Source organism: Astyanax mexicanus, chromosome 3, assembly GCF_023375975.1.
Source record: "Astyanax mexicanus isolate ESR-SI-001 chromosome 3, AstMex3_surface, whole genome shotgun sequence".
Classification (NCBI taxonomy): Eukaryota; Metazoa; Chordata; class Actinopteri; order Characiformes; family Acestrorhamphidae; genus Astyanax; species Astyanax mexicanus.
In genome coordinates, this window is record NC_064410.1 from 14410442 (window position 1) to 14432700 (window position 22259).

The 22259-nt window shown below is 41.1% G+C and overlaps 1 protein-coding gene across 2 annotated transcripts in view; it reads left to right on the forward strand.

Moving 5' to 3' along the window:
• The first annotated feature begins 3723 nt into the window (after window positions 1–3723).
• Window positions 3724–22259, forward strand: part of LOC103047670 (protein shisa-6) — a 155786-nt gene continuing 137250 nt past the window's right edge. For both annotated transcript variants that reach the window (XM_049475893.1, XM_049475894.1), the window contains exons 1-2: window positions 3724–3833; window positions 11335–12279. In XM_049475893.1, the coding sequence (XP_049331850.1) occupies window positions 11702–12279 (578 nt within the window). In that variant the 5' untranslated portion in view covers window positions 3724–3833; window positions 11335–11701. The remainder of the gene's footprint in view (window positions 3834–11334; window positions 12280–22259) is intronic.

Genomic DNA, 22259 nt, shown 5'->3' on the forward strand with positions numbered 1-22259 from the left:
ATAGACAGAGAGACAGATAGAAAGATACATAAATACAAACACACACAGTCACAGTCAAACATTTACACAGTCAGAAACACATGTAACATCTACAAAGTGTGGTCATATTTGTTTTCAGTTCATTTATTTATTTATTTATTTATTTAACAAATTCTGCCATGTAACACTCTTTGTATTGCGCTTCAGTTCTAAGTCTTTCTAAGATAAGTAACTCTTATTAATCCTGCTGCCAGTAGAGGGCAGTGTAGCGCTGTAGACTGTGACTAGCTGTGGTAGCATCAACTCCTCCTCTCAGACCAAAGTGGCATTCCTGACATCAGGCCCAGGTTTCTCAGGTCAGTTCTGAGCTAAAACACACCAGAATCATTTTGAATTGGTTAATAAAGCACACTAGTCCGGGTTTGTATACTGAGGCTGAGCTGTATACAAGAATCCATGTTTGTCACACCTAAATGTTTCGGAACATCAAACCAATTTAAATATTAGTCAAAGACAACACAGCTAAACACAAAATGCAGTTTTTAAATGAAGGTGTTTATTATTAAGGGAGAAAAAAAATCCAATCCTACATGGCCCTGTGTGAAAAAGTGATTGCCCCCTAAACCTAATAGCTGGTCGAGCCACCCTTAGCAGCAACAACTGCAACCAAGCGTTTGTGATAGCTTGCAGTTGAGTCTTTTACAGCGCTGTGAAGGATTTCCTTCAGGATCTTTTGGTAGACAGCTGAATTTATAGTTCCATTAATCACAGCAAATCTTACAGGCCCTGACGCAGCAAAACAGTCCCAGACCATCACACTACCACTACCATGTTTTACTGTTGGTGTAATGTTCTTTTTCTGGAATGCAGTGTTTCTTTTACGCCAGATGTACTGGGACACACACCTTCCAAAGAGTTCAACTTTTGTCTCATCGGTGCACAGAATCCCCAAAAGTCTTGGGGATCACCAAGATGTGTTCTGGAAAAGTTGAGACGAGCTTTAATGTTCTTTTTGCTCAGCAGTGGTTTTGTTTAGGAACTCTGCCATGTAGGCCATTTTTGCCCAGTCTCCTTCTGATGGTGGAGGCATGAACACTGACCTTAACTGAGGCAAGTGAGGCCTGCAGTTGTTTGGATGTTGTTGTGGGGTCTTTTGTGACCTCTTAGATGAGTCGTCGCTGCGCCTTTTGTGGTAATTCTGGGCGGCCGGCCACTCCTGGGAAGGTTCACCACTGTTCCATGTCTTCGCCATTTGTGTACAGTGGCTCTCTCTGTGGTTCGCTGGATTCCCAAAACTTTGGAAATGGCTTTATAACCCTTTCCAGACTAATAGATCTCAATTACCTTCTTCTGAATTTCTTTGGATCTCAGCATGATGTGGAGCTTTTAATGATCTTTTGGTGGACTTCACTTTGTCAGGTAGGTCCTATTTAAGTGATGTCTTGATTGAGTTCAGGTGTGGCAGTAATCAGGCCTGGGTGTGGCTAGAGACAGTGTACTTAGGTTTCAGAAACCACAGTGAGGGTGTGTTTTAAAAAAGGGGCAATCACTTTTTCTTACAGGGCCATGTAGGTTTGGATTTTTTTTCTCCCTTAATAATAAACACCTTCATTTAAAAATAGCATTTTGTGTTTACCTGTGTTGCCTTTGACTAATATTTAAATTGGTTTGATGTTCTGAAACATTTAAGTGTGACAAACATGCAAGAAATCAGGAAATCAGGAAGGGGGCAAACACTTTTTCACACCACTGTAGGTGTAAACGCGTTGAGTGCACCTATAGGAATGGACTCTGACGACTGACTGTTGTCTAGGTTTATTTCAGTCAGTGAAGCACCTCTTTTTTCCACCACCTAAATAGAAACATGCCACAAGTTTACCTGAACACACCTCACTTCCAGACCACCACGCTCACCAGTGTAGATTTATTCCTAAACTCCTACGTTTATTTTGACACCGTGGAAGCATGAAAATAGACTGAAGACGGGGTGTAAGATAGCAACGAGCATCGCAGTGTGCCTGGCGCAGGGTGTACGATAGCACCCACATAAACACATTCACACACACACAAACACGGTCACACACACATACATAGAGCTGTAGGAGAAGCTGAGATACTTGTTAATAATTTATCAGCAGTCACCTTCTGTGGAAGAAATGGAGTGACACTTTCTCCCCTCAGAAATCCACAGACACAGGCTGGATATCGTGCAGAAGCCCCTTCCTCACTCCTCTCTGCTGCCCCACCACTCTGAAGCTCCACCAGATCAAACTCCTCATACTCTTACAGTCCTCATCTCAGTACACCAGCTCCCAACTGTGTCTGAGAATCAGTGGATGAAGTTGTACACTGCGTGTATGTGTGTGTGTGTGTGTGTGTGTGTGGGAACATATTCTGTCACTATGGCAGACCATACTATACTGATATTAATGAGGAGACCAGGGGCTCTGGGTGGTCCAGCAGGGTGAAGTAGGGGAAAAGAAAGGCTATCTAACTAGCTCTCTATCCCTCAGTTGCTGGTTTGAATCCCAGATCATGCTGCATGCATCAGCAGCCAGAGTCTGAGAGAGCACTATTGGTCATGCACTCTCTGGGTGGGTAGATGGCTTTCTTTCCACACGTCACTCCCAGTGTAATGTTGGTCAGCAGAGGCAGCTCCAATCTGTTAGCTGATGTATCAGATCTGATGTGGCACTTTTCTGCAAGCGTATTGTGATGCTACCCAGTGATGCTGCATCAGTGATAGTTAGAAAAGAAACCCTGAAGACTGTGTGGATAATGGGCCTTCTAAATTAGGAAGTAAAATGAACAAACCAGTCAATAGCTGCAGTGCTGAGTGCTGAGAGTGGAGGAGGGTCAGTGGGTAAGCCCCTCTAGATGTGAAGATCTGCGCAAGCACAGTAGCTATAACAAGCTGAGGAATCCAGTTATTGGGGATTATTGAGCCAAATGCTAATGCACGTACTCACTATCCATCACAGATCACCATGAGTTTTTACCGATCTTCACCTTCCACCACCTCCAAAATTCAAACCAGGTCATTTCCACAGCTCTGACCTCACTCTGACATCTGATCCAGCCAGTTCCAGGCAGAGCACACAGCAGAACATCTGACCCAGAGGTGTTCAGTTTCAGAACCAGTGAGAGAGAGAGAGAGAGAGAGAGAGAGAGAGAGAGAGAGAGACTATAAGATAAAGAGAAAGGGGAAATGATGAGAATGAGAAAGAACAGAACTAGCGTGAAAAGATGTGAGATAAATGAGAAAAAGACAGAAAGTCATGAGACAGGAGGATGAATTAAAACAAGAGAAATGAAGTGAAACAGTGAGATTGATAAAATAGAAAGATACAGGGGGATAAAGAGAGAGCGAGAGGAAAAAGATAAAGAAGAAGAGAGAGATACAGAGAGAGAGAAAAAAATAAAGAAATCATAGAGAAAAACAGAGAAAAATATGTCAAAAGGAAATAATGAGAGGGGGATCAATGAAACTAAAGAAAAAAGTAAAAAGGAGTGAGAGAAATGAGAATGAGAGAGAATTTAAATACTATATAGAGAAAAGGAAGTGTGGTAAATGATAAAAGAAAGAAAGGAGAAAAATAAATGAAAGAAAGGAAGAGAGAGAGAAGTAATTAGAGAGAGAGAAGAAAAAAGAGAGAGAGGTTCTTCTCGCTTCGACCTCCCTTCCTCCTCCTTCTCCTCCTCTCTGTCACTCTCTCTCTCTCTCTGCCTTCCCCTCTGTCTCTCTCTCTCTCCCTCGCTGCTCTCTCGCTCGTTCACTCTCTCGTGCTCGGTTAGTGAAGTTGCAGTCGCGCGGTAGCAGAGATGGACCAGCCTGAATCCAGACGCATCGGCCAGTAAGTGTTACCTTCTCTACTCCTCCATCACCCCTCTCTCCCTCTATTCCCTTCTTTCACAGCGAGTCAGGGCTGAGTGAATATACAGCAGCAGTAAAGTCTGGATTGGAGCTGAATTGTACTCACAGCTTTACTGAACTCGTGCCATGCTGTAGTAGTTTACTGGACTGACCCTCATTACGCTCTCTTCAGCACTCTGTAGTGTAGATTCTGCTTTAGATGGGTTTTGTGTGATTTGTTGAAGCTGTGCTGACAGATCTGGAGCTGTTCATGGTTCTGAAGTCAACTCCATGCTTCTGTTAAAACTCCATGTAACGTTAAATCACTGCTGCTGTTCTTCTATATTGATCTGTATTAGGTATAGAAATATAGTTTCTATAATACTTCAACACTATATCTTTAACAGTTCATTAAGGTATGCATAGCTTAGTTTGTGTATGTGTAAAATCCTATATTTTGTATTTTTATATTTCTATTTGTATTGATTGTGTTTTCTGCTACTCTGAGGGATCAAGCAGCAAGCAGCAAGGGTTTCCCTCCCCTGTGCACCTGTGTTACTGTAATGAGACTGAAAATTGATTTAATTAGATTAGATACTATAATCTAATTGGGCTTTTTTTATTACAGTATTTATCAAATTTCTGGACTTCAGTCTGTGTTTCTAAGCTCTTAGATTCCTTCATACAACCTGTGGTGCTGGTTGTAGAGTTGAAATGAACGAGTATGTGCCGTGGTTTGTACTGAAATGCTAAATGATCAAACAATAATACAACCCTCTACAAACTCTGTCCACCAAGAAAAAAAAAAGCATTTATTAAGTTATTAAAGGCATAGCAGTAATGTTTCAGTTAAAAGCTATAGGGCTGTGCATGTTGCTGAAACTGGAGGTAATGAATTGCATTGTCAGAGATTATTAAATAATTTCAGGACCTAAAATTGGAGTAATCAATCTGCGGCTTGTGCATTCATGCTGGTTTTATATTAACCGTTAAGCTGTTTGGTGAAAAAATGGAATTGTCCATGATTTTAGAGTAAATTCCAGTCCTGCTTTTATTATACTGACTTTTATTATACTTATACTTATGGTAGTAAATTGCAATACTGTAGGTAGGCTGGATACGTGGTCCATCAATCTTTAAACAAATCTTTATTAAACTGGTATTATTAATGGTATTAATCAAGTAATGATTGATGCTGAAATTAGGAAATAAGGAGTAGATCACTGTAGATGACTGGTAGGTCATGCATTATGCTTTAATTAATTAATTATTTTTTTGTTTTTCTTTTATGCTGGATAAGTGTTTTTATTCTCACTGTCCAAAATGCTGACATCTGTAATTAAACAGACTAGATCATATAGTCATGATTTAATCTTGATCTTTAATACAGGCATTAGTTTGTACGCTCTGCTGCTGTGCTGTAGATCAGTAGTTTTTAAAGCAGTCCTCAGGGGCTCCCAGGTGGACTGGATTTTTCCTCCAACTTAGTTCACAATTAAACCAAATAGAGCACAAATCTGGGCCATCAGGAATCGGGGATAGATTGGATGGCTTTATTCTTGAGTATTCAGTCACGCTGGAGAAAGCGCTGAAAGCAGGAAGAGAAGATCAGAGGCGACTGGTGTTTGTGATGAACACTGGTGTCAGTGTCAGTCATCACAGGTCTTCATTACCACTTTTTTATACTTTAATCATTATTACTAATTCATACATTTGATTAATGTCTTCTGAGTAATCATGATCGTTGCTGTTTTTTTTTTCAAGAAATATAAGAATATTCAATATGAAAAAATCATCAAACTTCCTGGTTTGGAAATGATGACTCTAATTTATTCTGTAGGGCATCTTACCAACACAAGGTTATAAACCCACATAGCTCATCGTTGTTTCCCTATATAGTATCAGCAGCCCTTTTCAGCTATATAGTTTCCCAAAGTCCGTTCCAGTGAGGACAATACATGCAGATCTGTTTTACCCCTATACGATTACTCAGTATTCACTAGAGAATCTGTATGTTAGTCATATGTCAGTGTCATTTTATAGGGACATTCTAATAGTATAGAAATATTTCAATCAAATACAGATTGAGTTTTATAATTGCAGAAACTAAAAGCAATGCAAATAGCAATGGGTGCTTGGAGCTTGAAGTTCTTTTTCCTAGAAGAACATTTCTTTTTTCCATCTATCCTGTTTGGCTCATAACTCTTATTTAATGCTTATTTGCATTAATAGTGGGCTCCAAGTAGTCTGGCGAGCTAAGGATCAGGAGATCCCTGGTTCGAATCTTGTTCATCTAGCTTGCCATCAGCTGCCAGATCCCTGAGAGAGCACAACTGGCCCTGCTCTCTCTGGGTGGGTAGATGGCGCTCTCTCCCCACATCACTCCAAAGGGTGATGTCGCTCAGCACAAGGCACCTGTGAGCTGATGTATTGGAACCGAGTCGTTGCGCTTTCCTCCGAGTGCACGTTGTGATGCTACTCGGCAATGTTGCATCAGCAGCAACTCAAAAAGAGGCGAAGTCTGACTTCACATCTATCACTAGTTATAGTAAATTGGGGATAAAATAGGGGAAAAAATATAAATAAAATTATAATTTGAATAAATAGTGTCCATGACCCTCACTCACCAATAGTGTGTAGCCATGCCAACCATGTCTAGCTTTCCTTGGGTAATTAGTTTGATTTTTTTATTATGCTTGACTGCCTAGCCATAGTGTTGTAGGTCATCCGAGCAAGTTATGTATTAAGTAAATAATAAAAATATATTTCTATTTTATATATATATATGTATATATACATATATATATATATATATATATATATATATATATATATATATATACATATATATTATATATGTATATATATATATATATATATATATATATATATATATATATATATATATATCTTGGCCTTTCTATTTGCTCTTCACACTGTCTATTTGCCTACTTTATCACTGACACCCACCATCAGTGTGTAGTCATTTCCCTCTAATTATGGGCCAATAATAATAATAATGGGCCTTTTAATAATTAAAATATTTGCGCGTCAACGGACATGAACACACTTCCCCTCCAACTGGCTGCATGTGAGCGTTAACAGCAGTGTTGCCTGCATCGTCCAATTAAATTGTGTGTGTGTGCGCGTGTATTTAAATGTGTTTAAATAAGAAATTGTTTATCTATATTTACTATAAACTTAGAAACTTTAGCCTATAAATTTTTGATTGAGCTGCATAACATTATCTGGTGAACATCATATAGGCTAACAGAAGTAAACCTTTCTAAGAATTAAATTATATATAAGTATTTTCAAAGACCCAGAAACCATTGCATCTTTTCTCCTGTACACTGTATTGCGCTGATCTGAGACACTGTAACTTGGCAGGGATGGATGATAAAGAACAGGAATCCTGAAGAAGATTTAATATTCTTCTCATGCGTCACCAGAAAGTTTGAATGGGGAACGAATGTTTCATACACTGCGCTGAGGACATGTATCAGGGAAACACCTGCTGTCTTCTAATTGGATAGAAGCATCGCGTTGGATGGATTAATTTGCATGAAGTTCGCCTCGGCTCAAGTTGTCGCCGAATCGCATCCCCCGGACTCGATGTGCTGGACCCATGATGCAGCACAAGATTGCGTCTGACGGAACTGATGCTTCCCATTGAAAATGAATGGGATTCATTGTGGTGCGTTGCCCTGAGAGAGCAGTGTAAATGCAGCGTAAAGGATATCTGCTTTTCTTATTACATAATTCTGCATTAGTGTGCACTGTAGGCTTTAGTAAACTAAAACTCTAAAGCTATAGAATAAGATATAGAACACCTATACATACATAGACTTGAGGAAAAGACTACACACCAACAGTAAGTGTCATAACATTGTTTGTGATAGGGTTGGGCGATGTCTCCTTAATTGGCAGATGACGATGTTTACAGTGAAACATCACGATGGATGATGATATTGTGGGGGGGTGGGTCAATAAAATACTAAAAATAATTAAAATAAATAAAAAATAATTAATATAAAATAAAAACTCAATCAAAGGTTTTCGAATAGTGAGCAGAATAATATCAGTTTCAGTTAGTTACAGTTTCAAATAATTGAAACAGCTCACCAAAACCTCAACCCATCCTTTATATTTGACAATATTTGGTTAACTTTACAGGTCCTCACTCATCTTAATTTATTTAACTAAACTGAGTTTTTATTTCTAGCCTCACGCTGAATTCAGCTCCGTGCTGCAAGAGAGAGAGAGAGCGCGGCGCATTTTGCCTGATTTCTCTTGATTAAATATCAATAAATATGTGAATTAATTACCATTTAATACCATACATTTAACTACACTTGATAGGACCTTATTTATTATAACGTTTTTTTTTTAATCGCAATGCTGCGTGACTGACCTAAATCCCTATAACTGTTTGATGCAGCTGTACCATTTTAACGTTTTTTGTTTCTATGTTTTGAAATTCATTAGATTATATTTTTGTCAACATTTTGAGTTTATTTTCGTTTGTTATTTTTGTAATAATAATAGAAATTACATAATTTATTTCTTTAGTACATAAGGGGCGAGTAAAAAAGTACGTCAATAGTTACTTTTACTGGTAACTAGTTACTTTTATAGTGGAATAACTCTGTTAGTAATTCAGTTACTTTTTTGGGGAAGTAACTAGTAACTATAACTAATTACTTTTTCAAGGTAACGTGCCCAACAGTTTAAGGTGAAGGAGACCTAAAGAAGGTCAGTGCATGTTTCTGGAAAAACAAAAAAGTGGGCGTGGCATCACGATGGTTACCATAAATGACAATGGTACGATGGTATTGTCCATCGGCATAACCCTATTTGTGATGGTCATACTCAAATTTGAGCAATTATTCTTTCTGCAGTGTGAACAGTGAATCCAGGATTGTCTCCACAACTGGGGCAGCAGATGGTGTAGTGTGAGTGACTTCCAGTCCAATCCATCTTGATAACTTCCATGATTCTCTATGACATTCTTTTCCTCTGATTCAGTTTTTATGGTGTGTAGAGGACCCTCTGACCCTAAAAGGGCTGGTTTAGACATCAAGCAACTTCTCTCAATTAATATTTACCTAAGACTGCATCGTCTCATTATCAGATCATTTATCTAATTAGTCAAAATCAGATCAAAAAGATCCCTGGAGGTTTGGTGTTCACTCACGATTTGTATATCGTATCACATATTCTTTTCTATACCCTTTATTACATGCTTATACAGTTAATTTGAGTAAATTTAGAGAAGTCAGGTTTATACCAATTGTCATTGACAGAAGGATGAGAGGACGGACGTAATTTCTAGTAATATTTAATTAAACGAAACAAGATAACTTAAAGCATAAACAGGAAAAAAACATGAGAAAAGCAAAAAACAAATACCAAAGACTACTATAACTAAATACCAAAGACCAGAACAAAGACCAAAGAAAACTAAGAAAACAAGAAATAGAATCATAAAAATAACACTTGGATCTAAAAACAAACAAACCTGACACAAGAGCAGACAGCTACAAGAATTTCAAGGATATAAAAAGATTCAAGGCACACAAACCAGACGTATAAGACACAAGACAAACAAAAGACTCGACAAGTAACACTGAAACAAAGGGGCTTAAACACATGATGAGGAGGGTGAGGAACACCTGGGACCAGTAACAAGGGGGCGGGGTATCAAACAAGACAGGACTGGGAAAACACTAATGGCACGGTGAGGCTAGGGTGGAGACAAGACAATAACACAACAGTGCCATGTGCTCACAGGACAGGAGAACAGAGGACAGTACGAAAAAAAGAAAAACATAAGACAGACATGGACAAAGGTGTGACACCAATACTTGTCTGCCAAGTTTGTCATGGCTGATATTGATCCACTAGAACCAATTACGTATTTTTTATTTGACTTGTAAACACCTAAAGCTGGTTTGTCGGATGTCAGAGCTGGAAATGACATCACACCTGAGTTGACTGTGTTTCTGTTAAACAATCAGATATCAGCTATCATGGTTAGCATTGTCTCAATGCATTATACAGTCATATGAAAAAGTTTGGGCACAGCTATTAATCTTATTTTTTTAATCTAATTTTTAGTTGTAAATATTTGGGTGTTTGCAACAGCCATTTCAGTTTGATATATCTAATAACTGATGAACACAGTAATATTTCAGGATTGAAATGAGGTTTATTGTACTAACAGAAAATGTGCAATATGCATTAAACCAAAATTTGACTGGTGCAAAAGTATGGGCACCCTTATCATTTTATTGATTTGAATACTCCTAACTACTTTTTACTGACTTACTGAAGCACAGAATTGGTTTGGTAACCTCATTGAGCTTTGAACTTCATAGCCAGGTGTATCCAATCATGAGAAAAGGTATTTAAGGTGGCCAATTGCAAGTTGTTCTCCTATTTGAATCTTCTCTGAAGAGTGGCAAAAGCACACCTCAGGTGGCATGCTTGCAAAAATGGCTTCTTTCACATCACTCTCCCATACAGCTTCATACATAACATTGAAATGTAAACAGCATAGACACATGTCTTCAGAGAGAAGTTGGTCAGTACTGTGTGTACGACTGATCTAATGATAGAAGTGCTGATAAACTACCGCTTTTACTACTGTTGATGTGTGTGGCAGCCATATTGGATTCTAAAATCAAGGCTGGACAAACTCTTCAGAGTTACTTTGTTAGGAAATTAAACCTGTAGAAGAAACATATCACTACTGTCAGTTGAGTGTAGCAGAAGCTGTAAAAAGGACGAGTATTTGATGACAGCAGTGACACTTCTGATGTATCATCAGTGGCATTTGCATCAAGATTGTTTTGCACAGAGAGGTGTGATCTGGTAAAATCCATTTAAAACACTTTTGTTGTATATAAGACTCCCTGTAAAAAAACTCATATAATTTACTCAATACATTTTCTTTTTTGCTGCTTTCCTGCTTCCATCATTCCCTAACACTCATAATAGGCCATTATTATTTATTTTTTATTTATAACATTTATTATACTGTTAATCAGTATTCTATACGTAAGTATTTTTTCCTCAATAAAATATCAATATTACCTAAACTGAACGACACAAAAAAAAGTAAGGTAAAGTACATTAAAAAGTACATATTCCTTATTGGTTCCTGATATAATTTATTTGCATACTGATGACAGAAGCCAATTGGAAAGATAAACAGTATATATTGATATTAAATTATTATCCAGCCCTCTTTCATATCATATGTCATATCATATCACTATGATATTTAATAACACATCTGTTTCACTCATAATAATATTTTTTACTTGTGAATATAGCCTGTTAATTTGTTTAGTTGTTTATTAAAGGTATTCCTCCCATCTTGTAAAATCAAGAATGTCAAGAATGTAGTAAACATATTAAATAACCATTTATATAGATTTGTTTCATTCTTCCGCTATGTCAACTGTATGTTTTTTTCCCATTTGTGTTGTTTACAGGCGACCAGTTGACGCATTGATCCAGGATTTCAGTATCTGATCAAATCAACTGACAACACACGAGATCTAATCAAGGGCCTCCAGACAGACAACCCAAGACATGTATGGTCATCTTGATTTACTGATATGACCTGAGCTGATCTGGGATCAGACTAAAGACTTCCATTTTTAGTGTGGGAGTGAGAAAATTGAAATCCCAGAACATGACGTAGGAAAATTCTGTTCTGGAAGATGAAGGTGCGCTCGTGTGTCGGTGTCTTTTCTCATGAAGAAAAGAAGGAAAGTAGAAGCATGGACTGATACGATGTGTTAAAACCAAGGGGGCACAAATTCAACACTTTATTTTTGTTCTGAAAGTGAAGAAAACATGGGCATCCAGCACCTCCTGCTGCTCCTCATCTACCTGGACCCACTGTGTGGCTTCAATGCGAACAAAAGGAGCAAAAGCCCCCCCAGGAAGGGCGGGAAAGTAAAGGAGGTAAACGCCACAGTGGCCCCCAGCGTCGTCAAGAGTACGACTGGTGCTGGCACGGGCACGGCTCTGCCCCGGCGGGTGACGCAGCTCTCAGCGCCCACCCTGGCAGGAGAGCACGACACCTGTCTGGGGTACTACGATGTCAGTGGTCAGTACGACAAAGAGTTCGCTTGCAACAACACGGACCACCGCTACTGCTGCGGCTCCTGCTTCCTGCGCTTCTGCTGCCCGATCCGAGGCAAGCGGCTAGAGCAGCGCACCTGCACCAACTACAACACACCTGACTGGATCAAAACCCAGCCACCTTCCCCCGCACCCACCGGCGAGGTGTACGACCCAGCACTGGACCGCACCAACACCACCGTCTACATCGCCTGCGGCGTCATCGCCCTCATTGTTCTGCTCGGGATCTCTGCCAAGGTAGCTTACGACAAGGCCACGAGACCCCCACAGGAAATGAACGTCCACAGGTAAGGGACAATTAAACATTCCTTATTGTTATGTACATATGACATACTGTATTATCTGCGTAGTTGTTGTGTTGTAATTTTAAAAGGACCTAGACTTTAGACCAACTGCCTTAGGTTTTATTTTCCTGTACTCACATGCGTTAACCTGTACTAATAGGTACCTCTAGTTAATAAGAAATGAGATCTGATTGGCTGTTTCATGTGAGTTCCTTCCAGTCCAGCTGATGCGCTCTGTCCCCACACACAATGCCTTCTTTTTTCTGTTTCAGATATTGCCATTACTGGGTTTGAGTGTGCAAATAACTTCATGTTGCATAATGTTCTGCATCTTTAATGTTTCAAACAGAACAAAAAAACAACGGTTTTATGTATGTTGTGTTGTTTTTTTATGTTTGCTGGTGCTTTGGCTTGGACTTCTGCCAGCTTACCTAGAGTTACGCATTACATGTCTAACAGAAGAAAAAATAACATAGCCTAAAGAGGCAGAAGTATAACTGGTGCACAGCCTAGAGCAAGAGCAGTAGCAGCACAGTAGCAGAATGACACAGCCCAGACCCAGAGCTGTAGCTGGTGCACAGCCCAGAACCAGAGCAGTAGCAGCACAGTAGCAGAATGACACAGCCCAGACCCAGAGCTGTAGCTGGTGCATACCCCAGAACCAAAGCAGTAGCAGCACAGTAGCAGAATGACACAGACCAGACCCAGAGCTGTAGCTGGTGTATACCCCAGAGCAGTAGCAGCACAGTAGCAGAATGACACAGCCCAGACCCAGAGCTGTAGCTGGTGCATAGCCCAGAGCCAGAACAGTAGAAGCACAGTAGCAGAATGACACAGCCCAGACCCAGAGATGTAGCTGGTGCATACCCCAAAACCAAAGCAGTAGCAGCACACAGCAGAATGACACAGCCCAGACCCAGAGCTGTAGCTGGTGCATAGCCCAGAGCCAGAACAGTAGAAGCACAGTAGCAGAATGACACAGCCCAGACCCAGAGATGTAGCTGGTACATACCCTAGAGCCAGAGCAGTTGAAGCACAGTAGCAGAATGACACAGCCCAGACGCAGAGCTGTAGCTGGTGCATACCCCAGAACCAGAGCAGTAGCCGCACAGTAGCAGAATGACACAGCCCAGACCCAGAGCTGTAGCTGGTGCATACCCCAGAACCAGAGCAGTAGCAGCACAGTAGCAGAATGACACAGCCCAGACACAGAGCTGTAGCTGGTGCATAGCCCAGAACCAGAGCAGTAGCAGCACAGCAGCAGAATGACAGCCCAGACCCAGAGCTGTAGCTGGTGCATAGCCCAGACCCAAAGCAGTAGCAGCACAGTAGCAGAATGACACAGCCCAGACCCAGAGCTGTAGCTGGTGCATAGCCCAGAACCAGAGCAGTAGCAGCACAGCAGCAGAATGACAGCCCAGACCCAGAGCTGTAGCTGGTGCATAGCCCAGACCCAAAGCAGTAGCAGCACAGTAGCAGAATGACACAGCCCAGACCCAGAGCTGTAGGTGGTGCATAACCCAGAGCCAGAGCAGTAGCAGCACAGTAGCAGAATGACACAGCCCAGACCCAGAGCTGTAGCTAGTGGCCAGCCCAAAGCAAGACCAGTAACAACACAGCAGCAGAATGACACAGCCCAGACCCAGAGCTGTAGTTGGTGCACAGCCCAGAGCAAGACCAGTAACAGCACTGCAGCAGAATAACAAAGCCCAGACCCAGAGCTGTAGCTGGTGCATAGCCCAGAACCAGAGCAGTAGCAGCACAGTAGGAAAATGACACAGCCCAGACCCAGAGCAGTAGCAGCACAGTAGCGGACTGACACAGCCCAGACCCAGAGCTGTAGCTGGTGCATACCCCAGACCCAGAGCAGTAGCAGCACAGTAGCAGAATGACACAGCCCAGACCCAGAGCTTTAGCTGGTGCATACCCTTGAGCCAATGCAGTAGAAACACAGTAACAGAATGACACAGCCCAGACCCAGAGCTGTAGCTGGTGCATAGCCCAGAACCAGAGCAGTAGCAGCACAGCAGCAGAATGACAGCCCAGACCCAGAGCTGTAGCTGGTGCATAGCCCAGACCCAAAGCAGTAGCAGCACAGTAGCAGAATGACACAGCCCAGACCCAGAGCTGTAGGTGGTGCATAACCCAGAGCCAGAGCAGTAGCAGCACAGTAGCAGAATGACACAGCCCAGACCCAGAGCTGTAGCTAGTGGCCAGCCCAAAGCAAGACCAGTAACAACACAGCAGCAGAATGACACAGCCCAGACCCAGAGCTGTAGTTGGTGCACAGCCCAGAGCAAGACCAGTAACAGCACTGCAGCAGAATAACAAAGCCCAGACCCAGAGCTGTAGCTGGTGCATAGCCCAGAACCAGAGCAGTAGCAGCACAGTAGGAAAATGACACAGCCCAGACCCAGAGCAGTAGCAGCACAGTAGCGGACTGACACAGCCCAGACCCAGAGCTGTAGCTGGTGCATACCCCAGACCCAGAGCAGTAGCAGCACAGTAGCAGAATGACACAGCCCAGACCCAGAGCTTTAGCTGGTGCATACCCTTGAGCCAATGCAGTAGAAACACAGTAACAGAATGACACAGCCCAGACCCAGAGCAGTAGCAGGTGCACAGCACAGAGTCAGAGCAGTAGTAGGTGCACAGCCCTGAGCCAGAGCAGGAGCAGGTGCACAGCCCTGGGCCAGAGCAGTAGCAGGTGCACAGCCCAGAGCCAGAGCAGTAGCAGGTGCACAGCCCTGAGTCAGAGAAGTAGCAGGTGCACAGCACAGAGTCAGAGCAGTAGCAGGTGCACAGCCCTGAGCCAGAGCAGTATTAGGTGCACAGCCCAGAGCCAGAGCAGTAGTAGGTGCACAGCTCAGAGTCAGAGCAGTAGTAGGTGCACAGCCCATAGCCAGAGCAGTAGCAGGTGCACAGCCCTGAGCCAGAGCAGTAGTAGGGGCACAGCTTAGAGCCAGAGCTTGTATTGCTACATACAATAAAAGCACAGCCAAGAGAAAAAACATCAATGCCTACAGCTAGAGTAGTAGCAAGGGGGCAGCCCATATCAGTAGCAGTACGAGCATTGCCCAGAGCAGCAGCTCAGAGCCAGAACGGTAGCAGTGGAGCAGGAGCACAGCACAGAGCAGTGGCAAACAGTGTCAAAGCAGGCCATAGCCAGAGCAGCAGCACAGCTCAGAGCCACAGCAGAGCAGTAGCAGCAGCACAGTCCAGAGCAGTAGCAGTGGAGCAGGAGCACAGCACAGAGCAGGGTATAGCCAGAGCAGTAGTAGTGGAGCAGAAGCACAGAGCAGTAGCATCACAGCCCTGAGCCAGAGTATTAACAGCACTGCAGCAGAATGACCCAGGGCCAGTGCAGTAGCAGTGCACAGCACAGAGTCAGAGCACTACCAGCACAACACAGAGCCAGAGCAATATTGCTGGTGCAGCCCAGAGGTAGAGCAGTAGCTGCCAGCAGAAGCAGCTCTGTAAAAGGACAACCACAAGCATCCACAGCACCACACATTCAGAGCATTACCAGCACATTCTAGAGCCAGAGCAATACTGCCAGCTCAGCTCAGAGATAGAGCAGTAGCTGCCAGCAGAAGCAGCGCAGTAACCATAAGCAGTGGCAGTGCAGCAGGAGCACTGAATCTTATTACAACAAATCCGCCAAATCCCACTTTATCCCCTGCCTACACTTACCTGTATTTATCTGCATGAAAACCATTTACAAAGTGGTACAGATTCTAGAGCCCACACAGTTCCTAAATTCTTTAACAGTGTTTCCTAAACAGTATTTTGTGGCTGGTTTGTTTTTAAGAGTATAAATTACTTTATTTATTACATAAAATGTGTAGAAAGTATGTTTAGTAAAAGTAACAAAAATATTGACGCTAGAGTTCCTGATTTTATGGGTTTAATTACAGAACTAAATGTCATAATCTTAAACATGAAGTTTTATGTTTTTGTATGTTTCAACTACTTTTAATTATTGCTCACTTTGTATCTGGCTGGGCTTTCCCTGTATAGGTTGCAGAAGTTGGGAGGAAAAGCTGTGAGATAGTTGCAGTTAGTGTCTAGTGTTTAAAGAAACTGGTCTGGCAGGCATTTTATTCAGCTTTTATTCAACTCACCAGCACTCAATTACATCACATACAGTTTAAACACCTTCATTAAAATGCATTCACCTGTAGCACCTGTGTTTAACCTGTGTTTACATGAATTCATCTACATGTATAGTAGATGAATGAGTTACAGTTCATCAGTATTCACCTGCATTTACCTGTATTAAACTGTATCTACCTGCATTATCCTGTATTGACCAGCACTCACCCTGTATTCGACTGTATCTACCTACACTCACCTATATTGACCATATTGACCGTATACAGTCATATGAAAAAGTTTGGGCGCCCCTATTAATCTTAATCATTTTTAGTTGTAAATATTTGGGTGTTTGCAACAGTCATTTCAGTTTGATATATCTAATAACTGATGGACACAGTAATATTTCAGGATTGAAATGAACTGTCCCTGTGGTCTTCCATTTCCTTACTATGTTCCTCACAGTGGAAACTGACAGGTTAAATCTCTGAGACAACTTTTTGTATCCTTCCCCTGAACAACTATGTTGAAAAATCTTTGTTTTTAGATTATTTGAGAGTTGTTTGATGAGCCCATGATTCCACTCTTCAGAGGAGATTCAAATAGGAGAACAACTTGCAATTGGCCACCTTAAATACCTTTTCTCATGATTGGATACACCTGGCTATGAAGTTCAAAGCTCAATGAGGTTACCAAACCAATTCTGTGCTTCAGTAAGTCAGTAAAAAGTAGTTAGCAGTATTCAAATCAATAAAATGATAAGGGTGCCCAAACCAAATTTTGGTTTGATGCATATTGCACATTTTCTGTTAGTACAATAAACCTCATTTCAATCCTGAAATATTACTGTGTCCATCAGTTATTAGATATATCAAACTGAAATGGCTGTTGCAAACACCCAAATATTTACAACTAAAAATGATTAAGATTAATAGGGGTTCCCAAACTTTTTCATATGACTGTATATGTACACTCACCTGAATTGACCTGCATGTGACCACAAATATGTACACTCACCTATACTGACCTGTATCTGACTGTATATACTGTATGTACACTCACCTATATTGACTTGTATTTTAATGTATCGACCTACACTCACCTGTGTTGACCGGCACTCACCTGTGTTGACCTGTATTTTACTGTATCTACCTACATTCATTTGTATTGACCTCTATCCACCTGCATTTGTTTGCAATGTAATATGTATTTGATTTTGCATTAGTCTGTATCCACCTGTATTCACCTGCACCAACCGGCCCTCCACACACCTTTATCTCTGTGCATGAATTCCTCAGCGTGTTAGAGCTGTGGCTGTGTTGTTGCAGGAACACTGGGAGAAGTTCCCGGGTTGTAAATGATTCTTGCTGAGGAGTAAAGCTGGTGTTTTGTCAGGGGGATGCAGTGATGTTATACATAATGTACCGTGTATGCGCTCGCAGCAGAGGCAAGAAGCTTCAAAAGGGAAGCCGTTCTCTGATCTTGGCCTAATGCCAAGGCTGTTAGCATGCTCATAGTGTGTGTGTGTGCATGTGTGTGTGATGTTTGAGTGATATGTATTAGTGTGTGTGTGTGGTTATTTATGTGGCTTTTGACTGGTTGTATTTGAATGTGCAGGGTTGTGTGTGTTTGTATGTGTGCAATATATTTTGCATGTGTTTGAGATCTAAATTGAGCTCATTTGTAAGACAGGTTGTTTGATATGTTTGCTGCCTTGGGAACACCAGGCTAATGTTGTGGTGCCTGAGCTTCAGATTAAGACCTACTCACACAAAGTAATATTATTTTTTTTATTTATTTTTTTTTCAGATAAAAAAAAACAGGCATTTTTAATGTAGTGGGACCTTCACACTAATGTGACATGAAAATAACAAAGGACTGTTTTTTCATATAAAAAAGATAGAAGACGCTCCTAGACAAACCTAAACACCTTCATAGAGTCTAGTAAAGAAAATAACTTCCTGCATTCTCCAGCCTTTTAGCTCCAAACCAACAGATATTTTCTTCATCATCCATGCATTTTTGTAGTCAGACTGTTGATCAGAGTTTAAGCTTTTGTGATTCTGCTGGTTTCTCCAGGCACTTTTGTTTGATTTGTAACCATGACTACAGAGCTCTGATTGGTCAGCTTCATTTGAACCCATCTGTTTGGGCTCTGTGAGAAAAATACTGCTCATGTATGGCCGCTTTTCCACTGCAGGGCCGAATGGTTCTGAACATTTTGGTGGCTAGTCATACTTGGGGCCACAGATAATTTAGTGAGAGAGTTTAAAGATCTGCCTATTGGTTAGCTGGGTCTGGTTAGCCAGTCTGCTACCATACCACTGCATTTGGAACTTTGGATGAGTCCAGCCGCCAACATCGTGCATGATAATACCTCACTAGGCATAAGCTTAGTAGCAGCATGCTAGCGCTTCTTTTACTCTGCTCTATTGTGTCAATGCACAGCAATATATCCCATTCATTTTCAATGGTAATCATCAGCTCCGTCAGAACCAGTCACGTAGTGCATCATGGGTCTGACTTGGTGAGTCCAGTAGATGCGATACGATAAATCTGTCTTACATGATACGTCTATCCAATCAGAGAGCAGGTATTTCCCTGATACATGTTCTCAGCGCAGTTTATAAAAATCATTTTAACTCTGCTTTCAAGTGTTCATGAGAAACATGGAAGAGAAGCTAATCATTGAGGATTCGGGCTTCCCTGTCCTTTATGGTCAGTCCCTGCCTGTTTACTAGAACTCTGATCAACTAAACTAAAGACGACACAGAGAACGCCTTTGTAAAAAACACATGCAACCAGTTGGATTGGTTGGAGGCAGTGCGATCATGTGTGTTGATGTGACGGAGCTGTGTAAATGCAGCGGTCTACTGTAGTCTACCGCTGGCGTTGGTTTTGTGGTGTAAGCTATGTTGCATTATGCTGGTGGTCATATGAGGGATGAGGCTGATAACTGTAATAAAAACACACCGTCCATTTTAAATTTATTCAGCTAGAGTGCTCTGCTCTGTGCACTTGCTGGTCCTGATTAAGCAATGCAGCGTATATAAAAAGATACTGTATCTGGGATAACAGGTCCGCACCTGCACAAAACGGTACGGCACGCCTTTACAGTGAAAAAGCAGCCTAAGTTTGCTCACTTTCAAAACTTGACATGTTTTAGTCCCTCTGTACTCTCTCTTCACTAAATCTACTACTGTGGAACATCATCCCTATAGACTAATGCTGCGTATGCTATTGCTGTGCTGTTTAATCGCTGCACAGCCTCTGTTAGAAGACGGGAGGCTGTGAGCTCCTGCTTGGTGGTCTAGTTGATTTGGGTGAACTGAATGAATTCTGGATGACATGAATACACTATACACATGTAATGTAACGTATGAATACACAAAGATCAAGCATGAATGATAGAGCTAAGCCTAACAGGCAATACACTGTAAACTAAACCATTGTACTTACTGTGTAAAATACTGCTTTAAAAATCACATTAATTAACTGCAAATACCAATGCTGGATGCTGGGAGATTAGCTGCTTAGTGAGGGACACTGGGAATGTGAAAAGCAGCTCTCTTACTTTTTGCACTTTGTAATATATATATATATATATTTTTAAAGTTCATCACATGTATATTGATAAGATGAGTCCTGAAGTTATTTTCCCATACATATTAATACATTTCAGCATTTCTTAGTACTCTAAGCAAAAAGCCTATCTTTTCTAGTCTGTTCTGCTATAACTTATTTGCATAATTGGCATGTTCCCCCAAACCTCACTCGCCATCAGTGTGTAGTCTTTCCCACCAAGGAAACTGTACCAAAACTATTAAATGAAACTATAGATGTCACGTCCTTGCCCTGTTTCCCTGTGTTTCCCCTTTTGTGCTCGTGTCTCCTCCTCTGTTGCTCACCTGTTCATTTGTAGCTCCGCCCCTTAGTCTCAGGTGTTTCCTGTTTCCCATTCGTGTCCACCACTATTTATAGTCTGTGTTTTCTTTCTCGTGTGTGGGTTCTTGTATGTGTTACGTCAGTTCAGGTGTCTTGTGTTTCTCGGTTCTTCGTTCTCTGTGTTTCTTTGTATGGTTCTGTTTTTGTATCTTTAATAAATATTCGCATTTGCGTCCGCTCTCCTCGTCTCCTCCTTGCTCCCACCTGACAATAGATGTGTAGCTGTATGGGTGTGTTTTATTATTTCAGTAATTAACACAAGTCAATTTCAATGACTACAGTGCATCATTTATAAGATTTATATTTCTTGTATTTGGTTATATTTAGATATTTTATTAAATGTTTCTGCTGTCATGAGTTAAAGAACCTTAAACTTTACACACTTACACTGCCTAAGCTAGTAAACTAGATTCAAAACTCAAAAAATGAAGAGAGCAAACTAAGGGGTATATATACAGGGGATGACAGGTGGAGACAATCAGTAGCTCGGAGAGCGGGAACACCATAGTGTCACGTGATAAGTGGCGCCAGGAAGGTCCGATGTGGGTGCATGCTGGGAAGTGGAGTTTTAAGTAATAAGTACAGAGTCTGGAGCAGACAAGCTGACAATGTCAATAATTCAGTGCTGTTATGACTGAGCCTCCACTGTTCCTGAGAGAAAGTTCAATAGAAGAACAGGGTTGGTGTTTCAGGTAGAAGAGAAATAGTGTTGAAGCAGTGCAGTCTCTCTGGTCGTGTCATCATTCAGATGATCTGTGTTTTGGGTGGAATCATTAGGCCAGTGAGGGGTAACGGAATCCTTTGCTGGTTTTATTGCAGCACTAAAATAAACAGGTGTTTGAGGTGCTGTGGATACTAGGCCAGTGGAATCTGGTGGGGAAAATGTAGGACTTCCAATCTTAATATGGCAACAGGCAAATGCAAAATAGCTTTTCTGCTTTTTGAAAATGAATCTGTTCACAACTAATTGAGGACCCAGTTTGGTGTCAGCTATAAGGCAGGTTTCATAACAACTGTAAGTTATTCTTAATTCTTAATAAGGTGTAGAGTTATTATTCACATTTTGCTTCTCTATTTGCTCACTATGGCTTGTTTAGCATCTACTGTAAACTATCAATATTATGATTTATTCAGTATAAACTACAAATGTTTTAGTATTTACTATGCAGGCTTTGAGGAGTTTACTGGTTAAACATATGAATATTGTGACTAAATCTAAACTTTTGGAAGAGTATGGAAAAATGAAATAAAATAAAAAACTGCAGCATTTCTTATCACGATCGGAAGGATGAGAGGACAGACGTAAAACAGGAATAATAAATTGAATTAAACAAACATGATAAACAAAAGCAAAAAAGAAAGCAAACAAGGATAGGGAAACAAAAACAAATAAACAAGATGAAGCAAACCAAACCAAACTAAACACGACTAAAGATAACAAGACTAGATTGACTGAAGAAAGAACTGAGACCAGACTAGAAAAAAAAAATGGCATACAAAATTCTCCACAAGGAACACTGAAACAAAGGGGCTTATTATACAGGCAAAGGGTGAGGAACACTTGGGGAAGGTAACGAGGGTGCGGGGTAATAGACAAGACAGGTGGGAACTAACAAACAGGACCATGGCTAGACAAAACAAGACAGGAGAGCAGAGAACAGGAACAAAAATGACTAAAAAAAGGAAAAATACAAGGTGTGACATTTCTCACATTTACTTTGACTTTTGCAGATGTTTGCAGACAGTGTATAATTAATGTATTTCCTGCTTACCTTAATTAACGTTCATTTATGTCCATACCTGCATTTTAGGCCTGCAAAGTTGTGTGAAATTTAGAGCCAGTAATCAGTGGGGTAATAATAATAATGATGTAATTATAATAATAATTTTCAGTCAGTTGCAGAAAAAGACTCATTATCCTGACCAATCAATACGACTGTAGC